The 26,862-nt window shown below is 57.5% G+C and overlaps 1 protein-coding gene across 1 annotated transcript; it reads right to left on the bottom strand.

The window, feature by feature from the left end:
* Window positions 1-1,749: 1,749 nt before the first annotated feature.
* On the bottom strand, window positions 1,750-21,505 carry EPHB3 (EPH receptor B3). The gene is made up of 16 exons (XM_055308150.1): window positions 21,377-21,505; window positions 12,651-12,715; window positions 10,850-11,522; window positions 8,402-8,557; window positions 7,278-7,628; window positions 7,005-7,129; window positions 6,642-6,801; window positions 6,448-6,556; window positions 6,038-6,090; window positions 4,836-4,958; window positions 4,464-4,711; window positions 3,776-3,991; window positions 3,515-3,664; window positions 3,229-3,422; window positions 2,744-2,899; window positions 1,750-2,638 (listed from the first exon to the last, which is right to left on the bottom strand). Exons 1-16 carry the CDS (start codon window positions 21,495-21,497, stop codon window positions 2,530-2,532), a joined length of 3,009 nt encoding a protein of 1,002 aa, XP_055164125.1. The 5' UTR covers window positions 21,498-21,505; the 3' UTR covers window positions 1,750-2,529.
* Window positions 21,506-26,862: the final 5,357 nt, after the last annotated feature.

The raw sequence follows: 26,862 nt of genomic DNA, 5'->3' as shown, positions 1-26,862 counted from the left end.
GCTCCGGGCCCCCCTCTCCTCCCAGGGCGCCCGCCGTGCACTAGCCCCCCTCCTTGCGGCCCCAGTAGGGGGCGATACTTTACCTCTCCGGGGGGCGGAGCCCCCATCCCAGACCGGTAGGGCGCTGGGGCGTGGGGGTCGGTCCAGGAGGCCTGGGCCACGGCCCTGCCTCATCTGGGAGCCTCCGGAGCAGGAAGCGGGCACTTGAGCAGGCGCTTGCAGCGCCCCGACACTTTATCTGGACCCTCAGCCCCGGAATGCGGCGCGGGGTGTGCAGGATGCCGCTCGGCTCCGCGTCTCCTCCCCGGGCCGCCCGCGACACCTCGCGCCGCTGACAGCTGCGGCGCCTGGGCCCAAGGCGACCCCCGGACCCCGCCCCGTCCCCGCCGCCCCCACCCCCACCCCCCACTCCGGTCCCCGGCGGCGTCCAGCCAGGGCAGGAGGGCTCGGCGGAGGAGCTCGGAGCCCGCCCCCGCTCCCCCCCCCACCCCCGGGACGCCGCGGGCCCAGCCTGGCGGGGCGCCCCTCCCCCGGGCCGGCGCTGCGGCGAGGGCTCGGCTCCGTGCGGGGAATACTAAGGAGCCGGCGCGGGGGCGCGGGGCGCGGGGGCGCGGGGGCGCGCAGCCGACGGGCGGGGGCGAGCCGGGAGTCCTCTCGCCGTGCCCAGAAGTGGCAGCCGGGGCCTCCGGGCCTGCCGCTGCGCCAACCCGGGCTGCCTCCCCCGCTGGGGACCCTGCCCTGTCCGGGACACGTGCAGAGCCGCCAGGCGTGACCCCCGAGATCTGCGAGGCTTTGTCCACGCCCCTCCCCCACCGGGTCCGGCCGAGACCCTCTAATTTAGGGTACCTTGGAAACCTGCCCCACGCCCGGAAAAGGTTACCTCCTGGAGGCTCCCTCCTGACCCAGGGAGTAGGGCCTGCACTTGCCCCCCCCCTCCTGCCCTCAACCCGTGTGTTTCTGCATCCAAAGGGCCTTTGAGTGCCCCCCACGATTTCTCTCCTTTGACATTTCCAGAAGCTGTTTTCCTAATCCTCTTCCTGGTTCTTGTTATTTATCCTCTGAACCTTTCAAGTGTGCAGGCAGTCGCCGGGTGGGAATCCCAGCCCCAGGCCTCACTTACTGGCTCAGCGACTTTGGGCAAGTTACTTAACCTCTCCCTTTCCTCCCCTGTAAAAAAGAGATAAAAATACCTCCGTCCCCGGCTGGTTGTTTTGAGATTAAATAAGATCCAAGTATAAATGGAGCATTTTAGCCCAGTGCCTGGAGCATAGTAAGCGCTCAGTAAAGAGTAGCCAAAGAGGAGCCGCACTTCTGGGCTGATGCTTGCTGGAAGGAGCTAGCCTCTGCAGTTGAACACCAACCAGTAGCGGCCCTTATCCCCTGGGTCCCGAGGCCAAGTGACCTTGGGAGCTGACCTACCCCCTATACCTACAGTTCCCTCAGAGACAATGAGTGTGAGAGGACGCTGTAAAACATCAGCAGACAGAAGTGTCTGCCCTGACCCCAGAACACCTGGGCCTTAGAAGAAGGAACTCTGAGGGCAGTTTGCTCTCTACTCTTACCACCCACTTCCAAGAAGTTAGATGCAATAAGGCTGAAGCACAAAAGGGAAAGTGAGCCCAGATAGGCCTGGATCTGGTCTCCCAAAGGCTCCAGGGAATTCTGAAGAGGGCTGGTGCTGAGGGACTGTGAATGTGACGGCATAAGGGAATCCCGCCTCGGGAGGCGCAAAGAGAAGGAGCAAGAGAATCATCTTATTGCCTTTATTCCGCTGATGGCCCAGCTGGCCCCACTGCAGGGCACAGGGCCAAGCTTTTACACGCTCACCCATGCTCTCTGTGCAGGCCACTGCGTGCACAGACACACACACACACACACAGACACACACAAACACACTCACATACACATCCAAACTCTGGCTCTGAGAGTCAGTCTCTGGGGGGCAAGGGGCTACTCCTCAGCCTGCCCCTGCCTGCCCTTTATGACAGCACCAAGGGCGGGGGTGGGGCAGGGCCCTCAGCCCCCAGAACAAGTCCCTGTGCAAACTGGAGGTGCCAGCTGGCTTCAGGATGGGGTGTCACATTTCCCCGTTCCCGGGTGTCCCCTCCTCCAGTTCCCGAGGGAGGGACTACTCTGCCTACCTGGGGGGGCCAGACCCCTGCCAGGGCTGGGCCCGACAGAACCCAGGCTCATCCTCCACCTGACCCTGCCAGGACCTCCAGCACTGAAGAACAGTGAAGTCTGAGGTGGTGGGGATCCCCCACTGAAGAACAGGAAGGCCTGGGCCCTGAGGGGCTTGGGGAGGGGTTATCATCCCCTCTCCTAATCCATCTTCAATATGAAGAGGTTTGGGGCACACTTCCTGGGGTGGGAGCACAGGCCTGGAGAAGTCCCAGCTTGGGCCTTCCCCAAACTTCCATCTTCTGGGCCACAGCCTAAGGCCAGGCATCCAAAAGTCCAAAAGTCCAGCCGGCTGGTCAGAGTCCCTGCACAGTCCTTGGGGGGCACCCACCCAGTGGGAGTCAGGTATCAGACCTGCACGGGCAGTGTCTGGTTCATCTGCAGCCGCATGTCCTGGATACTGCTAAGGATCTTCTTCTGGTGCCCAGCCAAGGTGACCCCGATCCGAAGCAGGTCTCTGCAGATGGATCAAGGGCAGAGTCAATCCCTCTCCATCTGCCCACCACTCCAGGCTTTGCTCAGGGCCCCCTGCCCTCCCTCTCCAAATCTTAGGTACACTCACTCTGCAGTCATCTGAGCCACCAGGTCAAAGGTTGCAAACCCCGCACTGACAAAGCTCTCCTTGTACCGCCCCATCTTGATGGCATCTAGCCAGTCACCAACTGTCGTGAAAGTCGTGTAATCTGGGACCGTGCGGTCCAGGAGGGGCTGTGACATGCTGTGGGGAGGAGAGAGAGATTTGGTGAATCCTAATGGCAAGGGAAGGAGGGGTAGAGTTGCTGGTCCAAGAGTAGAGCAGGAACGTGGGGCACCTGGGTGGCTCAGTTGGTTAAATGTCCAATTCTTGATTTTGGCTCAGGTCATGATCTCCAGCTGGTGAAGTCAACCCCTATGTCCAGCTCCACGATCAGCAGGAAGTCTGCTTGGGATTATCTCTCCCCTCTCCCTCTGCCCCTCCCCCTCTCATACACATTCTCCCCCTACTCCCTCTCAAATAAATAAATAAGTCTTCAGAAGCAGAGTGGGAACAGAGGCTGAGATACTGACCCAGACTGGGCACTGGCAATGACCTTGAGGCTGGCAGCATTACGGATGAGCTTGTCCAGGGTGTTGACAATCTGGGAGAATTTGGGCCTGAGGTTCCGGTCCCGCACCCAGCAGTCCAGCATGAGCTGATGCAGTGCTGTGGGGCAGTCCATGGGTGGGGGCAGCCGGTAATCCTGCTCTACGGCATTGATGACCTGAAGAGAAAACAGGGAAACCTGGAGTGAGCCACCACTTGGCTCCCCAGCTGACTCCCATCCACCTGAGCACTCTGGCCAGCTCCACTCACATCCTGGTTGCTCATGTCCCAGTAGGGTCGCTCTCCATAGCTCATGACCTCCCACATGACGATTCCATAGCTCCAGACATCACTTGCAGAGGTGAACTTCCGATAGGCTATGGCCTCTGGGGCAGTCCAGCGGATGGGGATCTTCCCGCCCTGGTGGGGGGGGCACAGGCCCTTCACCCTATGACTCGGGGCTGGTCCCCAGCCCCAAGCCCCGGCCTGGTTGGCCCCGCCCCCGGGCCCCCTCCCAGCTGCTTCCTGTACCAGGGAGCTGGTATAAGTAGGATCAGAGGGATCATCCTCCAGGAAGCGGGAGAGGCCGAAGTCTGACACTTTGCAGACCAGGTTGCTGTTGACAAGGATGTTGCGGGCAGCCAGGTCTCGGTGCACATAGTTCATCTCAGACAGGTATTTCATGCCCGCAGCAATGCCCCGCAACATGCCCACCAGCTGGATGACTGTGAACTGTCCATCGTTGAGCTGGAGGCAACAAGCAGGCTCAGGTGAGCCCATCACCTCCCTGCTGGCCCAGAGCTGCCCGACACCCTCGTGTCTGCTCCCTGGGCCCCCACCCACCCTCTCTAAGTCCTTGGAGACCATGCTTCACCTATCCCTGTGACTGTGTGCAGAGTGCCCTGAAAATAAGGGGCCCATTGTGTGGCAGGTGTCTGTACACAACATCCCAATGAACCCTGGTGAGGATCCAAATAGCTCTTACCACTCTCATTAAGTACAGCCTGATGTCACACAGGCAGCAGAGGGCAGAGTTGGGACAGGAACCTTGGTCCTCCTGGCTCTGAGGGCCTGGCTGTTTCCCTGCACCCTGCCACCTCAGTAAATATCTATAAACTTGAGGAGGAGAGGGCCTGTCTAACCTTGTGGGAGGGGGTGGTTTGCCCATCTGCAGCTCTCTGGGGCAGGGGAGGGAGAGGGGCTAGGGGCTGGCTCTTACCCGGAGGAAGGAGTCCAGGGCACAGTTCTCCATGAACTCGGTGAGAATCATGACCGGCCGACTTTTAGTGACCACGCCCTCTAGTCGGATTATGTTGGGGTGGTCAAACTGACCCATGATGGAGGCCTCACTTAGGAAGTCCCGTCGCTGCCTCTCTGTGTAGCCCACCTTCAGCGTCTTGATGGCCACAAACACCTCTCTGCGGCCTGGCTGTTTCAGCCGACCCCGGCACACTTCCCCAAATTCCCCTGCAGGGCAGAGGGCACAGGTAGCAGCAGGTGGTTCTGGGATTGGCTCTGTACCCAGGGGGTGCTGGCCCCTCCCTAGGGTCACACCCGGTGTCTCCTCCCCACTGTGCCTCAGGGAACTCACCAGCTCCAATCACCTCCTCGATCTTGACACAGGACACATCGATCTCCTTGGCAAACTCCCGCACAGCCTCATTAGGGTCTTCGTAGGTAAAAGGGTCAATATACACCTTCATTCCAGGAGCAACTAGAGAAAGAACAGGCGGGCATGAGAGGGACCAGATCTTCGGTCTGGGGTGGGGGAAAGGGAGGGAACTCCTCAGGCTGTGCCCTCAGGCCCAGGGTGCTGCCCCTCCCTTTCATCCCTGATGGAAGCACACTTCCCAGCCTCCCTGCTAAGTCTGCTCCCCATTCCTCTCTGTGGGAGCCCCAACTCGCCCCTTGCACACCCTCTGCACCTCATTCCCTCCATGGAAACCAGTGACCATAAAGGCTAGACACCTAGGATCCTTATTCTTCTTTCTCCCTCATCTCTCATCAGATCAAAACCTCTCTCAGATTAAGTCCCTCCCCTCATTCCCGCTGCCCCTGCCCTGGTCCAGGCCTTTAACACTCAGACTATTGCAATAGTCTCCCAGCTGGGCTCTCTGCCTCTGGACTTTTCCCACCAATCTCTCCTGCATACCTGACTCCCTAAAACAATACTCACATTGTATTACTCCCCAGCTTGAGGGCCTTTCGGATTACCTATGGTGGAGTCAAGTCCAAACTCCTCTGCTTGCCTTTCACGACCCTCCAAGGACTGGCCACAGCTACCCAGCCTCACTCCCTGGCAGCTGTCAAATCCGTCTTCTCACTGCCCCCACAGTCGGGCACTCTCCCCACCCACCCACCACCTTCCAGAGGCTCCTCTAGCCAAGGAATGCTCTTCTCCACCTCCTCTCTAAACCCTGTTCAACCTGTCTGGCTCAGCTCAGCCCAAGGCCACCTCCTCCAGGAAGCCCTCCTCTTTTCTGCACTCTCGCTGCCCTTTGTAACAGGAACACCCAGCTTAACACGCTACATTTTTCTCTCATTTTTCCCCCCACGTTTATGTATCTTGTCTTTCTCCTAGGATTAGCTGCCTCTGAGGAAAGGGGTCGCTTCTCATTCACCTCTGGTTCTAGCAGGAGTGAGGCAGGGGCTCAGGAAATGGAAGCAAGAGGGGCTATGCGGGATAGCAGTACATGGGGTGAAATCCCAGGCAGGGAAAAGGGTCTCTCCAAGCCCTGCAGGGACCGGGGGAACTCTGGGGGGAACAGGATCAGGATGAAGAGACAAACTCACTGTACTGCTGCAGCTTCTCTGTGTATTCCGAATCAGAGCCATGCCGCTGCTTCCTGGAGGGGGCAGGGTGGAGGCAAGGCCTGAGACAAGCCCAACAGCTCCCTCTGTCCAGGGGACCCTTGGGCTCACAGGAGGGGCAGGGTGTGCAGTGGATGGCCTCCTGCCTGGTCCCGCAGGTAGCAGGAACAGCAGCTTCTGGGTCTCTGGGTAAGGGGCTCAGTGGACTCGGTCCCTGAGGGGACCTGCCAGGGGACGGGCAGGGGACAGGGTGAGGACATGTGCATGGACTAGAGAGGGCCTTGCCAGCAAGGAGTGCCTGCACCCATCAGAGGCGTCTGCGGCATGTGCACTCTTGGGTACTCTGGGGCAGCTCTCGCCAGCCCTGGGGAGCAAGCCGGGCCTGAGAGTACCTGAGGCAGACGACAGCGATGACCACCACAGCCACCACGAAGACAAGCCCAGCTGTGGCAGAGCCCACAATGAGGGGAAGCTGCTCCTGGAGCTGCTGGGCACCAGAGCCTGGAGACGGGGAGGGGACTGGGTAAGTGGCGGGATGGGATGGGGAAGTATGGGTGTGTGGGAGCAGGTGCAGTGAGGTACACACCTCTCTCGCTTGTGGTCTCAAACTCAGCTGGACGGCTGTACTGCCCGTAGCCAGCTACGGTGCGGGCACGGACCTGGACCACATAGCGGGCGTCAGGCCGCAGCCCGTCCAGCTGCACCGAGTTCTTCTGGCTGGTCACCGTGGAGGCAATGCCCTCGCTCTGCAACACCAGGAGAAACAAGGCACCTCAGTGGCCCTGAGGCCCATCAGCCCCTGCTGCCCCCGGGGCCCACCTGCGGCCGTCTCAGTACCCAAGACAGTGCTCCCCAGGGCCCCTGCCACCCACTGTGCTCCCCAGGGCCCCTGCCGGGTCATCTTCTCACCCCAAGGCCTCCTCCTCCTCCTGCCCCTCAAGGCTCTGACCTTCTCAAAGTACTTCATCTCATAGTCCAGGATGACTCCATTGGGCCGCTCTGGGGGTGCCCAGGACAGGGTGAGGCTACTGCCCGAGCTGCTGTGCAGATGCAGTGTAGGCACTTCAGATGGAGCTGAGGGAAGAGTGGGGGCAGGGCCTCACGACGGGCTCGGTGGGCCCTGGCATCCCTCCCCTGGTGGTCCCCAGGCAGGCCCCAGGCCACCTCAGCTCTGAGTGGGAGAAAATGACCCAGGCCCTACCCTCGCATGTCCCCTCCTCACCAGCCTGGTTGGTGGTGATGTTCACAGCTGCGTAGCGGGGGGGCAGAGGGCTCTTGCCCGAGACACCATTGACGGCCTGCACCTCAAAGGTGTAACGTGTATGGGCCAGCAGATGGCTGATGTGCACCCGGCGCTCCGTCAGGCCCAGCTGCCGAGGCACGAACTCCACGTTGTCATCACAGCGAGAGCAGGCTGAGGTGCCCCCGGCCCCAGGGCCCCCATGGCACTTCTTGCAGATGACATTGTACAGGAGGTCGTCCCGGCCACCCAGGTCCCGGGGCTCGCTCCACTCGAGGATTAGCGAGGTCTCATTCACATTGGAGATCACGCCCCGGGGAGGAGATGGCACCGCTGGAGGAAAGGTGGAGGGAGAGGGCAGTGAGCTGGGCCCTAGCACCACCCTTCCACCCACAGCTCCTGAGGACTGCAAGCTGCTTCCTTGCTTTTGTCTCGGCTTTAATAAGCAGAATGTCTTTCCTCCCCTTCTTCACTGGGAAGACTCTATTTAGCCTTCAAGGCTCAACCTGAGATGTCACCCCCTCTTGGAAGCCTTCCTTGATTCTTCTCCTTCCTGTCTTCTGCACTCCCATAACACAATTCCTGGGCATCCTTCCAGCCCAGCACTTAGCACATTATATGGTCATTATCTGTTTTCACATCTGTTTCTCCCACCAGGTTGCAAGCTCCTTTAGGACAGTGACTGTATCTTATTCTCTTCCACATCCCTGGCGCCTGGCACAACACCTGGCACCAAAGGCCAGCGCAGGGAGAAAGCAGGGCACTGGGCTGGCCTAAGGACTTGAGGCCTCCTCTACAGTTACGGTTGGGTCAGGAGAACAGCAGTTCTACACAGTGGAAGGAGCAAGGAACTAGATGTCCCAGCGGCTTCTGATGCCTGGCTAGGAGCTAGTCAGTGCTTATTCAATGCTGGTGGCAAGGCTGAGCCAGCTGACCTGGATTCTGGCCCAGGGCCAGTCACTTCTCAGCTGTGCCATATTGCACACAACGTCGAACATCCTCGGGCCTTGGTTTCCCTATCTGGAAAATGGGTATTTATAGTGATTGTTTAGGCCCCCAGACGGAAGGCCTGGAGTGGCACAGGGTGAGGCTGTGAGTTCACTTACTGGTACAGGCACTGTCTGCAGAATCTGAATCCGCACGGTAGAAGTTACTGTGGCAGGTGCAGATGCCGGCAGCCGGCGAGGTGGTGCGGCTGTTGGAGGGGCAGGGGAGGCAGGGCCCCTCTCCCTGCTTTGCCTTATAATTCCCAGGGGGACAGGCTGCGGAGAAGAAGAGGATGGACATGCTCTTCAGATCTGTGAGAATCTGGCCCTCCCCCAGCACAGGTCTTGGCCCCTCCACCTCCTAGACTGTGGGGGCTATGCTAGGATTGCCTCACTCCATGCAGCTACAAAAGGCCCTTTTGCCCCGTGGAAACCCCACGTCAGCAGATTCCTCCCCGCCCCGGCCCCCCACCCCTACCCCGGGGCCTCACGGGCGAAGACGTCAGCCCCATCACCTGGGCAGCCTGGGCTTGTCGAGGCAGGGAAGAGAGAAGCAAGAGGAGGGGTGGGGAAGAGACCACTGGCAGGCTGGCAGCACCCTCTACTCTGCCAGGATGCCCCTGCCCCTCCCTGAAATTTGAGGAAAATCAGTCCTAGGACCCTCGCGGCCCCCTCGGAACAGCCAGAGGGGGGCCTTGCTCCCACAACCAGCCTCTCTCCCCACCTACCACCCACCAGGAGCAGGGCAGCAGCTCCTTTCTGCCCTTGGGCAGAGGTGGGGGCTGAAGAAGGCTGAGCAGATGAGAGAAAGACAGCAAGCAGGAAGGCTGGGGTCACCAGGAGTTCAGAGCCCTCAAAGCATCCACAAAAGGCACCCCAGGCTGGGTGCCCAAACATCCCTTCTCCTCAGTTTCCTCTCTTGCCATTCAGACTTGGGCCCTTGGGCCCGGGATGGGGGATTCCACATATCTATGACAGCCATATAACTTATTATTCCAACTGGAATGTTCTGAGAGTGAAAGGGGCTGCTAATAATAACCATGTCATAACAAGCATAAGCCAGGACCGCCCCAGACCCATTAAAGCATATGTTCACTCTATCCATGTCTGACTGCTTCGGGGAGGTCATCCAGCATGGGGAATGCCCAGAGTTGGGGCTATGCTCTTCTCTGGGGTTTAATCTCCCCTCATGAAGGTGATATTCCACCCCAAGCTCTTTGGAGCCAGTGGGGGGAGGGGGCAGAGGCCAGGCCAGGCCAGGCTGGTTGCTATGGGAACCAGCATGCATTTCCTGCCAGGGACCTGCAGAGTGTTAGCCCCTCTTCAGGCTGTCAGGCTCATCACCCCCACCCCCTTTCTCCACTTATGAAGAGGAAGTCTGGGGCAGGTTCCCATAGAGAAGTGGAGAGGGGCCGGGCAAGGCACTGTTCACCCTGCCATGACAACACCCAGAACAGAGGTGGGGGGGGGCTGCCAGCCAGGTTGGGCAGCCAGCCCCCTCACACCTAGGGCTGTGTTAAGAACCAGCCCCCACCCCTTAGAGTTACAGGCTGCAGGTGTCAGGGCATAAGGGCAAGAAGGCAAGGCCCTCGGCATCTTGCCCTGCACATAGTAGAGCACTGGACAAGGCTATAGCCCCAGCTCCCACATTCCCAGCTGTGACACATTGGGAGACTCAGTTTCCTTACTGGCAAAATAGGGGAGATAACGGGAATCTACCTTACAAGACTGTGATGAGGCTCAAATGAGAACCCTTCATGAATGGGTTTTATGGCTGGAAGTCTAGTACATCTTAAGGTCATAGGTGTCTTGGCAAGCCACCATGGACAAGCCTCCTAACCTCCTCCTGTATGAAAGGAGGACAAGAGAATCCCTGGCCCCACACATCCCAGGGATTCTAAGAGTCATGGCTGACACTTAGGTGGTACTTGTGTTGCTATGTCCCAGACACTGCTCCAAGAGCTTCACATGCATTGACTCACTTAAGCTCACCACGAGTCCATAAGGGACCACCACCATTGTTCCCATCTTGCATATGAGGAATCTGAGGTTCAGAGTTAAGTAACTTGCCCAAGGTCCCACAGGTGCTGAGTGACAGAGGTCACTCTGAGGACTCAGACTTGAGGGACTGGGTCCCTGACCACTGGGCTATAAATACTGCCTCTCAAGGAGCAGAGGAGATCCCAAGGGTTGAGTGCCCACAACCCCTAACCCCATGGTTCTGGGGCCCATCTAGTGCTTCCAGGAAGAAGTATCCACTCGGGGCCAAACAAAGCAGGCATCTCTGCTGACTGTCTGACTCTCTGACCAGGCATCTCCTTACCAAGGATTCTCCATGTTTCTCTTCCTGTCCCTTTAGTTTCTTTGTTTTCCCTTATTATTCTGGTGTGTCTCCTCATTTTCTCTCCTCTCCCTCCTTACACCATATTCTATGCACTTGATACTCCTTTTCCCTTTCCTCCCTCTGCCTCAGGCCTGACGCCAGACCTCCTTGACAGGCAGGTGGGAGGCAGTAGGTGGCTTTGGCCCAAGTCCTCCCTTCCTCCCACCAGGCCAGTCCCCACTCACGGCGGCACTGGGATTCCTTGGCAGCTGGCTCATGGCCGGTGGCACAGGTGCAGGCTCCTACAGGCACCATCCATTCCCCATCGCCATTGCAGTAGAGCTTGAGTGGCACTGACACCTCCACAGCATTAGCAATGCAGGTGCCAGGGGCAATGACCAGAGAGGTGGGCTCAGCCCCCGTGAGGGTCTCAGGAAAGAGGGCAAAGCCCGCGGTGGTGGATGCACACTTCTTGTAGAAGGCACGCACAGAGATGAGTGACATGCAGGCACCCTGGTCCTGGAAGGCCAAGTAGAAACCGGCCTTGGAAAGTGGCCCAAAGCTTCGCACCTTGGTGTTGACACGGCCAGCATCAAGCCTTGAGAAGCTCTCATCGGGCGCGATGGTGTCCACCTTCACATAGGGGTTCTCCATCCAGAAGGGGGAGGAGGCTGAAGCCACATCACTGTCAGCCTCGTAGTAGAAGAGGTTGAAAGTCTCTTTACAGGAGCCAGGGATGTTGGGGATGCTGTTGCAGTCACGCACGGTAAACTTGAGCTCCACATAGACGCGCTGAACCTCTCGCCGCCAGATGAACCCCGTGCGAAGCCAGTTGTTCTGGCTTGACTCTCGCACATTACACACCTGGTACGTGCGGATGGGGTTCATAGCCTCATCGTAGCCACTCACCTCTTCCCACTGTGCGGTGAAAAAGACTGAATGAGCACCAACATTTGCCAGGTGCTTTACCCCATGCCCAGATCTGTATTTACTTCACAGAGATGCTTCTGTGGTGTCGTGGCTGAGCATGCAGACTACATGGGTTCAAATCCCAGTTCCTGCTGTGTGACTATGGCTTATGTCACTTAACCTCCCTGTACCACTGTTTCCCCATCTGTAACATGGCAAGAATAAAGATGTATAGAGAATAAATGACTTTAAATGAATGACAAGCTTAGAGTGCGAATTACTATGGGACTGTTAGCTATAACGTTTGTTATTTTTAGGCCTCGGTTTCATTGCCTGTAAAATGGAGCTGATTGGATATAAATGAGGTGGTAGGGAATCAAATCAGCTTAATATATATAATGGGCCTGTAACAATGACCCATACAGAGCACACATTCAATAAATACTGCCTATCGCTATCACATTTAACCTTCACTACGACTCCATGAGAAGATACATCTGTTGTCCTCACTCTAGAGAAGAGGAAGCCAAGACTCTCAAAGGTAGAGACTTGCCCAAGGTCACACAGTCAGGCCTGGTGAATGAGGGCCTTTAGCGCCATCCCACCCCAGTGTTTCAGAGCTCAGTGTAGTTGTGAAGGCCAACTAGGGAGATTAATTAAGATATTTTGGAAATTTCAGAACTACAGGAAGCCCAGAAAACTGCCTCACTAAAAGTCACACAGCAAGTCAGAGATCTAGAGCCAAAGTTTCCTGGTCCCCAAGCCAGTGCCCTACCCAGGGATCCAGGAAGGAGGGAGATGGTTGCAGAAGACATGCAAAGAGCTGTCAGGCAGGAAAGGGACGGTGACAGGCCAAAGGTAGGCTGAGGGATAGGCAGAGGGAAGATGGGGCAAAGATGGTGTGTATGGGGAGGAGGACACAGGCAGGCTGAAGGCTGAAAGGGTGAGAAACACCCATAGGCAAAGAAGGAAGGTGACAGGTGGCAAGGATGTGAACGGCACAGGAGGGGACAGTGATAGGCAGGGGGCAGAGGCAGCCCTTCTCCAGCCCTGGTGACATGAGCAGAATGGATGCTGAAGGAGGAAGCGGCCTACTTGACCAACCAACACTCAGGGGAGATGGTGGGAAAGGCTTACCCCACTTTCTGGATGAGATGTCCATGCCAACTCAGACGTCACCCATTTTGTGTCCATGAGGGTTTCTGGGAAGCAACAGAAGAACAAAGGTCAGAGGCCATGCTCGGGATGGGGAGAAAGAGGCTGTCCAGGAAAGGTCAGGACACCAGAGAATGATTCCCACCAGGCACTACCCCATCCCACCCCACCCCCAAGTCCTTGAAGCTCTCAGTTATCTTGCCCTGGAGAAGACCTTGCAGCCACCCCCAGAAATGTCACAGCCCCAAAGACATCAGGATGTCAGGTTGTCAGGTCATCAGACTGTCAGGTCATAGGCCAGTTGGAGGTGGATGTCTACTACTGACCCCTTGCCTGGGTTATAGAGGCAAGAGCCAGGGCCAGTTCACACACCTACAGGCTCTGCTAATCTCCACACAAAGGGGTAGCAGGCCCTTTATCCTGGAACAAAGGGCAGTATGCTTCAGACCCTGCTGCCCAGGCCTCCCCTGACTCCATTCTCAACACAAAGGCCCAGCACCACACATGCCTGGGGGGAATGGGAGGGCAGTTACAGGGCAGAGCCTGCTCCCACCCAGCCTCCCACTCAACCACCCCTGGAGAATGGGGCACAAATGCTCTTTCAGGGTGGGCTGAGGGGCCACCAAGACCCAGACCAGCTCCTTGCGAGCTAGTTCAGTTCTTCCTATAATCCTTGGATAAAGGTGCTGTTAGTGTTCCCATTCTACAGATGAGAAAACTGAGGCCCAGATAAAATAAATATATGGCCTAAGGTAAAACTGCTAGGACTTTCGGTGAAGGGTTGAAAGGTAGCTGACTCTACCATTAACCCGTTAACTCAGAGCACTCACTATGAAGGGGAAGAAGAGGAGGAACGGAGAAAACCTAGAAAGTTCCTGTGTATCCTTTAAGTCCCAATCCAGCTGTCACTTCCTCCAGGAAGCCTTCCCTGAACCATCAAATCAAGTTAGATGCCTTCCTCTGTACATCCAGGGTCAAGGGCTTTGTCACAGCACTGATCCTGTTCCAAGCTTCAGTTTCTTTTCTTTAATTTTCTTTTCTTTTTTCTTTCTTTCTTTCTTTTTCTTTCTTTCTTTCTTTCTTTCTTTCTTTCTTTCTTTCTTTCTTTCTTTTTTAATATTTTATTTATTTGAGAGAGAGAGCACGAGTAGGGAAGAGAGGGAGAAGCAGGCTCCCCACTGAGCAGAAAGCCTGATGCAGGAGCAATGCCAGTGCAGGTTTAACCGTGGGCTCGATCTCAGGACCCTGGGATCATGACCTGAGCCGAAGGCAGACACCTAACCAACTGAGCCACCCAGGCACCCCTAAGCTTTCAGTTTGCCCTTGCTCAGCCATAGGAGGGGTCCATTAATGTTTCTGACATAAACTCACTGCTCTAGGAATCAGGCTCTGGGTTCTGGCTGGGCAACTTTGCTCTCTGAGAGGAGAGAGATGCCAACTCCTTTCTTATAGCCCGGGAGACAGTTCTGCTCCCTGCCCCCTGCCCCCTGCCTAGGAGGAGAAAGACCCAGACCCCATGGGTTCCAGGCTTATGGCCTTCACTGGCTTCCTGCAGTCTGGGTCCGAGTTGAGGATGGTGGATAAGGCAGCTATGGTCCCAGACTCTCATGTGAGGCAAAGGGGGAGTAGGGCTTCCATTAGAGGTGGCTGGTCCCTGGAGGGCCTGGCTGCGGGGTGAGCTGTCCCAGCCTCATTGCTGCCAGCCTGACAGGCCCCTCTGGCAGAGAGACAGATACGGACATTTGGGACGGGGGTACAGGAGGCAAGGAGAGGTGGACAGAAACAGGGGCCCAGAGACAGGCGGGGAGAGAGGCGGCGGAGCAGGGGCCTCGCTGAGGCGGATGGTGGGCGGCCCAGCGCTGGAAGGATGCGCAGAGCCGGCTGGCGCGGACCAGACAACGGACCAGACAGCGGGGTGGCCCGCTGAGGACTGCAAAAGACGATGAGGTGGACAGACAAGGAGGACCAAAGAGAGACAGGGAGGGAGGCTTCCAAGCAGCCTCTTCCCCAGCCAGCAGCCCAGAGTATTCCTGTCCCCGGAGCCAGCGGAGCCAGTGGAGCCAGCGGAGCCCAGCGCACCCCCTCGCCCCCACGCCAGCCAGTCCGCCTGCTTGTCTGCCCGCTGCCCGCCCCCCCCCCAAGCAGGCAGGGGCTCCCACCGCTCCCTCGAGCTGCCTCCCTCCTCCCTCTCCCTCACTTCCTTCTGCTCAGCCTGTGCCAAACCCATCTGGAACTGTTTAAACCCAAATATTCAGCCCCCTCCCCCCTCCAGCCAGATTCCTCCACAGTTTAAAACAAGCCCTGTGCTGGCTCTGGGAGGACCAAGGGGAGGGAGGGGACGGTGGGGAGGGGGAGGGAAAGGGGGAGGCAGTGGGGAGGGAGGCTCTTCATTTCTGTTTAATTTCTGGGGAGCGGGAGAGGGAGGGGGCGGGGATCAGCCCTTGGCCATAGCTCAGCCTTGGCCATCGCTCAATCTCGGCACATTTTTCCCATTAATGAGGAGAGGACTTGGATTTCGAGTCATGTGTGCCCGAGGAGGGGCTCCGGTCACCCTGGTGGGGAGGGGGCTTGCTCTCTGGGGAAGGGGAGGGGTCTGCTCCCTTCAGCAAGAGGGAGATCCTGGGGTGCCCGTGTCCCAGCCTTAGGAAGGGCCTGGAGGGGGTCCCAGAATCCGTCTGTCTGTGCCACAGGGACCCAACCCAACAGATCCCACCTCTTCTCTGCTATGTGTGTGCCCTGTATGCGTGCAAGCGTGTACACATGCGGGGGTAAAGGATATGACGTACAGGGGACAAGGACGAAAGAGGACCGAGTAAGCAATCTCCAAACTCCCCAGCTGCCAATCGCACCCCCATCCTCTGCCCCCCACTCCCACCCCCACTGCTGGAGGGAGACCAGAAGGCAGACAGCCGCTCTCTGAGACAGGCCCTAGAGTCAGGCCGGAAACCCCACCAGCCCCTCAAAAGCAAGCAGGAAAGTGGACAGCAGCCCAGGGGGCTCTCTGGGACCGGGGCTTCAATGCTCAGAAGTGAACCAGCACCCCTTTCAGGTTTCCAAAGGGCCCCAGAGAACAGCCACGTGGCGGTGGCTGTGCAGCTCTTGCCTGTGCACAAATACACACAGGCACAAGCCTTCCCCAGTTCGCGGTGGCTGGGCTCATTCTCTGCCACTGGGGCCAAAGAATGACAAGTCAACACATATGGTGGACAAAAAACACACAAAGCCACAGCCGCCCGCAAACACACACACACACACACACACACACACACACACACACACGGCTTCATACTCAGCCATAGCCTGTCTTTTTCAGACACAGATGCATATGGTACAAACAGATGAGTGTTCCTTAGACATTCATATACAGTGACTCCTTCCTATGCACAGATTTGGCTTGCCTTAGGCAAACACTCACTCTTACAGTCTTCATGTGTGCATATTTCCAGAGACATATGCATACATGGAGGGCACGCACACCCAACAGTACAGTCTCCTTACACACCCGACTGCACACAATTGCCAGCCACCAGTCATTGAGCGTAAACACCAGTTTCTCTATACAGACTCAATGACATGCTCTTACACAGTCACACACAACTGGCATCAGCCACACGCCGATGCCCATTTGCACTCAAACACACCACAGGAGCATGCAGATGCAGTATTAATATCAATATCTACAGTTTGCATAAAGCCTCAGAGGTGCATCCTCCATGCACACGCAACGCGCACACACACATATTGCAAGCATGTTCTTTCTATGAGATGAGTCTTCAGGTGGGGTGGAGGGAGGCTAGGAGAAGGCAGTGTCTGCTAAGAAAGCAGAGGTACTGGGCCAGTCCTGGCCAGAGGTGCAAGGAAGGAGCAAGCCCCAGACCTGCTTCCTGTGGCCCTGGCCAAGGCGGGCACTGTCACTGGTCACGAGGCTGGGGGTGGGGTAGGGGCATGAAGATGATTCTAGGTGTGGCCGGGTGTGGCCTCTCCAGGTGCAGTCCCTGCCCAAGCAGCAGGCCACTTCCCTGCCAGCACAATGGCACTGTCCCCAGCACTGAGGCCTCGGAGAGAGGTGGCATTACGAAGAGCTTTGGGCAACACTTCCACATGTAAGTCGGGCACCCAGCAAGAGAATATCGTGGGTACCCAGCCTGCATCTGAGGGCTTCGTTGGGCAGCCCTGGTGCAGAGGCACCAGCTGGGAGCCTGCCACCAGCCCTGGTGAAGGGCTAGGTACACACAGCTTTATGAAGCTGCCAGACCCCACAGCACCTCATGTCCCAAGTCACACAGGGCACACTGCTCTGTGTCAGTGAGTCCCAGGAAATCCAAAACCTCCCGAGACAAAAGCAAGAAGCCCAAGTTCCAGATTAGGGACTTTAAGGGGGTGGGGAAGGTCAGGCTCCTGGGCTGAGCCAGTGGAGATTGCAGGGGCAGGCGGGGCAGGTGGATAGAGGGGTAGCGTCCAGACATGAAGGCGCACAGCCCTGCCTGCAAAGAGAGGGAGGGAAGCCCAGGCCAGCCCTGAGTTGGCCCCCCTCCTCCTTGATGGGGCCCCTACCTCGGCCAACCAACCCAAGGGATCTGTCCCATCTTCTCCCACCTTGCCCCTATCCCGTGTGTCAGCGTGTGTCTATGCATGTTCCAGGCCGCACACTCAGGGTGGTTGGCCAGAGGAGGAAGGGGATGGGGGGGGGAGGCTCCTGCTATGGGACCTGGAAGAGCCTAACTCACCTCTCCCTTTCTCCACCCATGGCCCCTTGGCCTTCGAATCGGGGATGGAGAAGAAGGAGAGCATCTCAAAACAGAGAACACATTTTGTTTTCCATTCTTCCCCTCAGATCGTGGAGATTTATAATTAAATAAACCTGAGAGGGAGAAGGGAGGAGAAAGCACAGAGCAAGGAGCCCAGATGCCTCCGTGTTCATCCATGCCCCCACCCTATGCCTGGCCTTAGCAGCCAGCCAGGACGGATGGACAGCTAGCCCTTCTGTGAGGCCTCTGAGCCCTTCCCTGGGACCCCAGCCACAGTGGGGCTGCCTGGGGGTCTGGGGGCAGAAGGCAATAGATCTGGGGTCAGGGCGGCCCTGGGGGGGGGCAGGGGGCCTCTCCCACCCCATCAGGTGCCCAGCTGTACCCAGTCTCCCTCCCTACCCCCAACCCCCCCAGCTGCCCAATCCCGACAAACCAGTTTGACTCAGCACAACAGGCAGGGCTACAATTTTCAAACTATGCAGGCCTGGTGATTCAGCCTCTTCATGCTGTTTAATTAGTCTAAGGCCGGGTGGCGGAGGCCTTGCCCAGGGCGGCTTAGGCTTTAGCTCCCTGCCGCTGAGGCCACAGAGACGGCGGCCGCGGTGGCAGCAGTTCTGGCTACAGGGAAGGCAGTGACGTGCAAACTGGTTCCCCCAAATACCTGCCACTGCCCTTCAGTGGCAGCTCTGAGGTGCCAGCTCATGACAAACAGGGACGGGGTGGGGGGGGCGGGGGGGGGGTTGTGCACCAGAGGCAACTCTACAAGTGAGCCAGCCACAGAAATCCCAGGCCTGGTGTCCCTGTCAGCTAACACCTCCTCAGGGGCCACTGCTGCCACCCCTGAGGGGGAGACGGACTCACACACCGCCTCTTCACCTTGCCCGCCAGGTGCCAGGTGCGCTGCGGTGGCCACTCAGCTTAGCCCAGCTTGGCCGGGAGGGTGCCGACCTGTCCCCTCCTCTTACATCTGGCAGCTCTTTCTCTTTTCTCGAAAGGGTGGGCTCTCGGCAGACCTCCCCGTCCTATCTGAGGTGTAAGTAACCCCGTGGCCCAGACATCCTTCCTCATCCCACGCCTGTTCTTGGTCTGCTCACCTTCCGGTCCATGGTCCTGAGGGGGAGAAGGGATCTTGGCTCAGGGGACTGAGAAACACTACCCGAAAGGAGAGTGAGCAACAAGGTGGCCCTGTTTCTCTCTGACTGAGGGCAAATCTGAGGGCGATCTGTGTATGTTTGCGGGGCAGGGAGGGGGGGTGGAGGGCAAGCAATCAGAGGGCAAAGGAAGGGGGGGTTTCTTCAACCAAGGAGGACAAGCAAGGACCCTGGCTCCATCCTCATGGAAAACTGATGAGGCCCTTGGATGCAGTCCAGGTGGACCTCAAGAGTGTAGGGAGGTAGAGCAATCAGGCGGATCCCTGAGGTAACAGCACCGACAACTCAGGCCTAAATGTAATGGCCCCCAGAAGCAGAGAGCCAAAAGGCTCCCCTAGGTCCACGGCAAACTACATCCCGGCCAAGCCAAATGGAGGGCTGGAGCAAGGAGCCTGGGTCCCCTGCCTGTAAGGCTTGGCAGTGGGGCGGGTCCTAGGTAGCCCTGCCCGCTGGCCACAGTGCAGGACCACCAACTCTTCCCACCTCAGCCTTCGAGCTCCAGACAGGGCTGGGGGGTGGGCAAGACACTGAGCAACTGTCCCCCACCTAGCTCTCATCCCATCCCATCCCACCCCTCCCAGAGCTGAAATGAGCTGGAAGTCGGGAGACAACTTTCTCTAAGGGCCAACCTTCCCACCCCCCATCACCCAGTCCTCTAACCTCCCTCCAGCAGGGCAGGCACACCCCAATTTCACTTCTGCCCCTCCCCAAAGAGCAGACCCTAGGATAATGATAATAGCAGTTAATCCTTGAATAATAATGGCTGTGTGCTGAGCACCCCGCATGCATTAAGGACTCAATCTTCACTATAACCGGAGGATAGTGGGTACTATCTCTATCCCATCTCACAGCGAGGGAGGAAAGAGAGTGGGGAGGCCCACCTGGGGGGGAGGGGTCCGCACGCCAAAGCATCTCTATTTTTCCTTTCATTCTCCCACACACAAACTGAAAACCCTAAGGTCTGAGGTATGGCAAAAGCAAAAGAACCAGAACAAGCTACATACGGAAGGCACTGCTACTTCCTAGGGGCACCCCGCACTGGCCTGGCCCGGCCACCACCCACCCACCCAGCCAGGGAATAGCCCCCAGATACAGCTGAGGGGGGAAGGAGGGACAAGGTTGGGGCCCTGCCGTCCTCTCTGTGCTGCTCCTGCTCATCGGTTCTCTGCTTCCCACTCAGCCCCTCAGCTCTTTGGCCCGGAGGCCTGGATGCCAGCTCCCAGTGATGGCCTGCTCTGAGGGTCTAACAGATTGCGAGGGGCCAAGAGGAAAAAGAAAGGGAGGAAAAGGGGATGGGAGGAAGGAACGAGCCTCTCCAGGTAGCCCTTACTCACCTGACCCAAACCTCACCCCTTCCACCCCACTGTCAGCCCCAGCACCCACCACACCTGACAACAAGGGCCCTGCGCCTGGCACACACAGCCCCATCAGTGCGTGTGCCTGTGTCGCCTCTCCTGGGCTAAGACACAGAGTCACAGACCTGGGAACTCCAACAGGCTCCCTGGCTCACACCCTTGAGGCAATCAACAACAAAGCCCCACACTGGTTTCTCACGCCTGAGATCCTATCACACGCATGTGGGCGCGACCTCAGTGTGTCTGCTTGGATTTGCATGTGTCCACCCGTGTGAATCGGTCTGTCAGCACCGGTGGGCTCAGAGATAAAAGGGGGTGAGGGTCCACAGGAACACTGTACCCATAAAGAAAACTGGAAAGCACCAGAAGATGCCTTTCTTTCAGAACTGTGTGCTTTTTCTTTCCTCCCAACCTTTAAGTTTACCAGTTGTGAACATACAAACCAACCAAGTTACACAGGATTCATATTTTTGTTCCTGTACTAAGTGACTAGATCTGTTGTTAAAGCCGCCAAAAAAGAAGTGCTGTCTCTATTCCAATTACCCCCACATTTCTGCGGTGTGCTTCCCTCCACAGGACGGAACGTTTTTCTTCTCTCATTTAATGGCTCCAAATTTTTTGGAAACTCTGTGTGTGTGTGTGTCTATTGTTTGTGACCAGTGTCAGTGCCTCCCCAAGGCCTGGGTCAAGGGGCCTGTGTGTGAGCTCTCCGGCCAGGGCCCACAGCATCCTGCTCACCCAAGCACAATCACTTGGAATTTGCAGGGACCCCCTCGGCACCGTCTGGGTAGGTGTCACACAACCTAATGAGAAACTCAGCCTCCCCCCCCCCCCCCGGCAAGTGGGGCAAACCCCAGAACTTCGGGGGTGCAGTGGAGGCCGGAGCGCTCGGAGGTCCTGCCAGAGGGCGCCGACAGCCGCAGAGCCGCGCGCACCGCCGGGCACGCAGCACCTCGTGGGTAACCGGCGCCCCGTAAACCATAAACAATAACAGGCCCCCGCCTCTCCACCCCCGCAGCCATCCCCTGACGGAGCGGGGAGCACGCACTCACACTCGCGGTGCGCTCCAACCGGCTCCTCCCCATCGCCGCCCCTCCACCTGGGGGTCCCGCCTCGCCCCCCGCCGCGTCGCCCACACTCGCTCGCTCGCCGCCCCGGGCCGCGCGGCGGTGAGCGCGGGGCTCTTCTCCCCCACGAGCTCGCAGCGCTGCCGGACCTTCGGGGGCCGCCCGGGATCTACAGCCCGCGCACGGCGGGCCTCGGAGTCGGCGGCGCCCGCGGGGCGGGTCCGGGGGCGTCCTCCGCGCCCCATCCCCGGCCCCCGAGCGCGCGGGGGCCGCAGCCTCCTCCGACGGGCGCGCAGCCCGCAGCTGATGCGCACCGCGGGAGCTGCGCGGCCCACGCTCGGGCGCCCCGGGCCCGGCAGCCCCGGACGCGCCCCCGACGCCGCTCACCTTCCAGCGCCCGGCAGCCGGCGGGCAGCAGCAGCGGCAGCAGGAGCAGCGGAGGGAGCAGCGGCAGGAGCCCCGGCGGCGGCGGCGGCGGCGGCGGCGGCGGCGGCCGGGCTCGGGCCATGGCCGGGGCGGGCTCCGGGAGCCGAGCCGGGCCGCGCCGGGCCGCGCCGGCGGGGCTGGGGGCACCGGGGGAGGGTCCGCTCGGCGGGCTCCGAGGAACGCTCGCCCACGGCCCCGGCAGATCCCGGCAAGCAGAGGGCGCGATCCAGGCGGGCGGCTCCGGGACCGAGGCGGCGGCCCGAGCCCGGCGATGCTGCGGGGATGCAGGCAGGTCGGACCCGCGGGAATCTGGACGGACCGGTCCAGGAGGATCCCGGGCGCTGGAGAGCTCGGAGCGGAGAACTCCGGGAGGCGGGCCGGGGCGGGAGGGCGCAGGCGGTGGTGGTTCGGGGGCACAGTTATCTGGCGGCCTGCCGCGGGCCCGGCTGGCTCCGGGGCTCCGGGGCTCCGGGGCTCCGGGTGCGCGCGCCGTCCGGGGTCCGAGCAGGGATCTTGCCGCGCCGCTCACGTACTCACTTGTGCTGTGCCGGGCGCGGGGCTGCCGCTCTGAGCGAGAGGGGCGGGCCCGGCCTCCTGCCGGTCAGCGCCGTGGCCCCGCCCCCAGCCGCGGGCCGCCCACTCAGCGGCCGCCCGGCGCGCGGGTCCGGCCTCGGGAGCTCCCCGCTGGAGCTCGGTTGGCGGCGTCTCCGTCGGGCCCACCTTCGGGGTCTCCGAAGCCGGGGTGGGCGGGGCCAGGAAAAAGATGAATTAGATTGGGCGGAGCGAGGCTGTCCATCAGAAGGAAACCCCGCCTCCTGCCTCCCATTGGCCGTCAGTAACCGAACCTGAGTCCGAAGAGGTGCGGGTCACATACAACGAGCTGAGGGCGCCCCCCTGTGGCCGGCAGGCGCCCGGGGACGCCCCCACGTGGCTGGCGGGCTTCTCCAGGCAGGCACTTCCCCAGACCCTACACTGCGTTTACCGAGGGAGCCCCCGCCCCATCCGCAACACATCCTGCGACCAGGGCCTTCTGCTCTTTTATTCGTCCATTCACTCATTCCGCCGCTCTTTGAGCATCGACTCTCTCACTGCTGGTGCTACAGCAACAGAGGTCTGTGGTCCCTTGGAGCTAGCTTAGTGATGGAGGCAGGCGGGAAGTCACAGCAGAGTGTAACAGGTCTCATTATGGAGGAAAGACAGAGCTGTTAGAGTACATATGAGGGGAATGGCTATGTCTGGCCCTGAGTAAATGATATTTCAGCTGAAATATGAAAGATGAGTAGTAGGTGAAAGATGTGTGTTTGGAGACAGCGTAGGGGTGGGGTGGCCTTTTCAAACACAGCAGTCGCACTTTGTGTGAGGTCCCAGCGGCAGGAGAAGCTGATAAGCACTTGAGGAATCTGAAGAAGTTCAGAATATCTTGAGTGTAGGGGGAGTCAGAGGCTGAAAGGAGCTGTAGGGGACCAGAGGAATTGTTTTTTAAGGCTCATGAGGCCTTCCTGAGAGCTGGAGCATGAAGCAGAGGCTTTGCCTTACGGGATTAGCATGGCTGCTCTGCGAAGTAGCAATGAGGCAGGCAAGGGTAGAAATAGAGAGATAGAGAGGAAGCTGTGCAGTGGCCAGGTAGGGGAAGGTGATGGTTTAGACTAGGTTGGAGGCTGTGGGGATAAAGAAAAGTGGGCAGGTCTAAGATGTTTAACGAGGTAGAATTCATGAGATTTGTGACATGTGGTGGTTGGAGCCATCGAGGAGAACCCCTGGGTTTCTGGATTGGCAATGAACATCTACCCCATTTGCTCAACAAATATTTACAGCATGAACAAATACTCTGAAACAATAGGTCTTGTTTATTAAGTGGTAGATGTTATTATAAACTCATTTTAAAAACAAAATTAACATCTAGAACGGCTTGGTGACTTGCCCAAGTCATAGTGCAAATAAGTGACAGGGGTGGGATTTGAATCCAGGACTATATAGCTTTTAGACTCCCTCATCCCACTTCATCAGAGACCTTAGGATCACCTAGGTGCTCAGAATCCTGCGCCATCCATTCCACCTTGGATCTTGGGACTCAGAATCTCTGGGGTATGGGCCCCAGGATCCTGCATTTTAAGTAAGCATTCCAGATGCTTCTGTTACATGCTGAAGTCTGAGAATGACTATCACCACGCAGCCTCTCACTGTCCTAGCTGGAGAAAAACATCCCTCCATGGGACCTCTGACCTTCCCTAGCTACCCTAAGATTTCTGGTGGGCAGAAAGTAAGAGATCAGACTCTAGGTGCCCTCAGAAACGAGATGATCATACTCAGTCCTCTGATCATGAAGTGCCTTAGTTCCAGTCGTGGAAGCTCCATTACAGGAAATGAAGTCATGGATCTGGTGCTTGAAGACATAGCTCTGAAAGAGGCCCATCCTCCCAGCCAGAGACAGAGGTAGGTGTGGGTACACAGGGCTGGGGGAAGGGCTGCCATGGGACAGAGACCCAGATCCCACCTCAGCCTCCCAAGCACTTTTGCCTCCAGACCAGCTCTCAAGCACTAGAGACTCCTAACAACATTATTCAAGGCTCTAGACCACGGAAAGGATCTGAAGCTCTTCTTGAGCAACTCTCCCATTGTAGAGCTAGAAAGCTTGAGGCCCAGAGAAGACTGTTTGCCCTCCCGTCTCCTCTGCCCTGGGGTGCTGGTTGGCATTGGGCAGTGTAGTATCTTGGCAGGGGGCCTGGCAGCAACACCTCTCAGCCGAAGCCCTGCTCGTTGCAAGGCGGATCTGTGAGGCTGGCACTCCTGTTTGCTCAGCATCTGTGCCAGGCGAGGCCTCGCCCTGGACAAACACAGCCTGCTGAGCGGCAGGCACCAAGCTCCTTTGTTCTTGGGCCTGATAGCAGGGCTAACAGGTAACAGAGGGCCCGTCCTCACCGGATGCTGGCACCATGGTTCCCACGGGAATGCTTTTTGATCAAGAGGCCGACAGGCTGAAGGGCACCCAGGTACTGGCTGCAATAGCCTGGGGCAGGAAGGTGACCACCTGGCAACAGAACAGACATGAGAGGGGAGCAGGTGGAGGGATGAGGACCAAAAGCCAGGCCAGATAAGGAAAACTGGGACACCTCCGTCTCTTTGGGGCTAGGTGGGCGGAGCGTCCTAATCTATCTTTCCAGGCTGAGGAGGTGCCAAGGAACCCAGGGAGCAGGCTCTGACCTTTGATTTGGAATGAAGGGAAAATGTCCAGACTGAGGTCAAGGTTCCACTCTCTGAGCGCATCTTCCTTTGCCCATTTGAAACTAGAAGGAAGCTTAATGTAGAAGCAATAGCTTGCTGAGACCTGGGTACAAACCCTGGCATGGTCATTCACCAGCTGGGATGGATACTAGTGATGAGAAGCTGAACCTTCCTGAGTCCAAGCATCCGCCGGAATGAAGGTGGGATGATGATCACACCTCCCTTGCAAGCATACTGTGATGCTCTGGCCACAGGGCCAGGAGCCCAGCAGGTGCCTATTAAATGGTCCCTATGATAATTAATACCCAGTCCCCAGAACCTCTCCGGAAATGCTATCAGTTTGGGGACAACTAGAGGGATGACTATGAATGGAGTTGGGGCTTAATGCCCCCTGTGGCTGTGAGCAACTTCAGATTCTCTTTTAAAAAGAGAATAGGGACACCTGAGTGACTCAGTGGTTAAGTGTCTGCCTTTGGCTCAGGGCCTGAGTCTCAAGTCTCAGCATCAGCCTCCCCGCAGGGAGCCTGCTTTTCCCTCTGCCTGTGTCTCTGCCTCTCTCTGTGTGTCTCTCATGAAGAAATAAATAATATCTTAAAAAAAAAAAGATAATAAATGTGTGTCCCTGGGTTTGTGGGTTGGGGCTTGTTGCAAGAAAGTTGAAACTGGAAGAACAGAGCTTGGGGATAATAAATGATGGTGGGATTGATTTGATAAGTGCTTTTTGGGCTCTGATCGAGGACCAGGGTGGGGGTAAGGAGACCACAGGCAAGAGTCGGTGATGACCAGGCTGATTGTAGCACAGTGGTCTGAGCAGCAGCGGGGATGGTCATTTGCAGGAAGAGGAGTAAAGACTTGAGGAACAGTTTGGTTGGGGAGGTACTGGGGGATGAGGACTGAGGGTGTCATTTTGGACTGGCTAAGTTTAGGAGGCCGGTTAGATACCACATGTGCACATCAAGCAGACAGCTAGCTTCATCACTCCCACCTCCTCCACTGACTCCCTCCTTTGTCATCTACACAGCCTCAATTCTGGCCTCTCTCTGTCCCTTGGAGGCATGACCTCAGGGCCTTTGCACTGGCTGTTCCTTCTGCCTGGATGCTCTTTTCTCAGTTCTTACAGAGCTGCCTTCTCTCAGAATTTAGGTCTCTGCTTAGATGTCACATTCCTGCCCACTCTGATTTCCTCCCTCGTCCTCCGCACCATCACTGTCTAGCCTGTTGCACTGTTTCATTTCCTTATACTATTGAGCACTAATTGAGATTATACTATTTAGTCATATGTATTTACATAGTTTACATGTGTCTTGTCTGTCTCCCTTTCTAGAATGTAAGCTTCCTGAAAGCAGGGGCTTGCCTTATTTAACCAATGAATCCCTGGTGTAAGGCCCAGTGCCCTGCATGAAGTGGCCTCTCAATAACAATTTACTGACCAAGTCCATAAGTATGGCCAACACATGGTATTCATGCTGCCACTTCTTCCCAAGACCTTGGCGGACATTGCTCATTGATTCTGAACTCTTTCCTTAGCATGACGGTGCAGACAGCCCTTGTCAATCTATCAGGGTTGGCACAGGAAGTCAAACTTACCTGTCATTCCCATAGTGGACAAAAGTCCCCTTCTTGCAACTGGTGTGACTTTATGTGATTCTTTTTTTTTTTTAAGATTTATTTTTATTTATTTATTAAAGATTTTATTGATTTATTTGACAGAAAGAGAGCATAAGCAGGGGGAGCAGCAGGCAGAAGGAGAAGCAGGCTCCCCACTGAGCAGAGAGCCTGATGCAGGACTCAATCCCAGGACCCCAGGTTCATGACCTGAGCCAAAGGCAGATGCTTAACTGACTGAGCCACCCAGGCACCCCTATTTATTTATTTTGAGAGAGATAGAGAGAACGCACAAGCCAGAGAGGGAGAACCCCAAGCAGACTCTGTACTAAGCACAGGGCCTCTTGCCAGGCTCAGTCTCACAACCCTGAGCTCATGACTGAGCTGAAACCAAGAGTCAGATGCTTAAACAACTATGCTACCCAGGTGCCCCTGTATGTCTTTTATTATTATTTTTTTAATCTTTATTTATTTTTAAAAGATTTTATTTATTCATTCATGAGAGACACACACACACACACAGAGGCAGAGACACAGGCAGAGGGAGAAACAGGCTCCACACAGGGAGCCCGATGTGGGACTGGATCCCCGGTCTCCAGGATCAGGCCTGGGCTGAAGGC

Source organism: Nyctereutes procyonoides, unplaced genomic scaffold (genome assembly GCF_905146905.1).
Source record: "Nyctereutes procyonoides isolate TBG_1078 unplaced genomic scaffold, NYPRO_anot_genome, whole genome shotgun sequence".
In the NCBI taxonomy this organism is placed as follows: Eukaryota; Metazoa; Chordata; class Mammalia; order Carnivora; family Canidae; genus Nyctereutes; species Nyctereutes procyonoides.
Note: the sequence above shows the minus strand (reverse complement) of the source record. Positions and strands in the feature narration are given on the sequence as shown.

Excerpts from the sequence above, each read along its gene's own strand:
- EPHB3 (XM_055308150.1), bottom strand. The coding sequence starts at position 21,497 with ATGGCCCGAGCCCGGCCGCCGCCGCCGCCGCCGCCGCCGCCGCCGCCG. Across the intron at positions 3,665-3,775 it reads CTACTTATACCAGCTCCCTG|GGCGGGAAGATCCCCATCCG; the intron begins GTACAGGAAGCA and ends CCCCCCCACCAG. Across the intron at positions 2,639-2,743 it reads GTGGCTCAGATGACTGCAGA|AGACCTGCTTCGGATCGGGG; the intron begins GTGAGTGTACCT and ends ATCCATCTGCAG.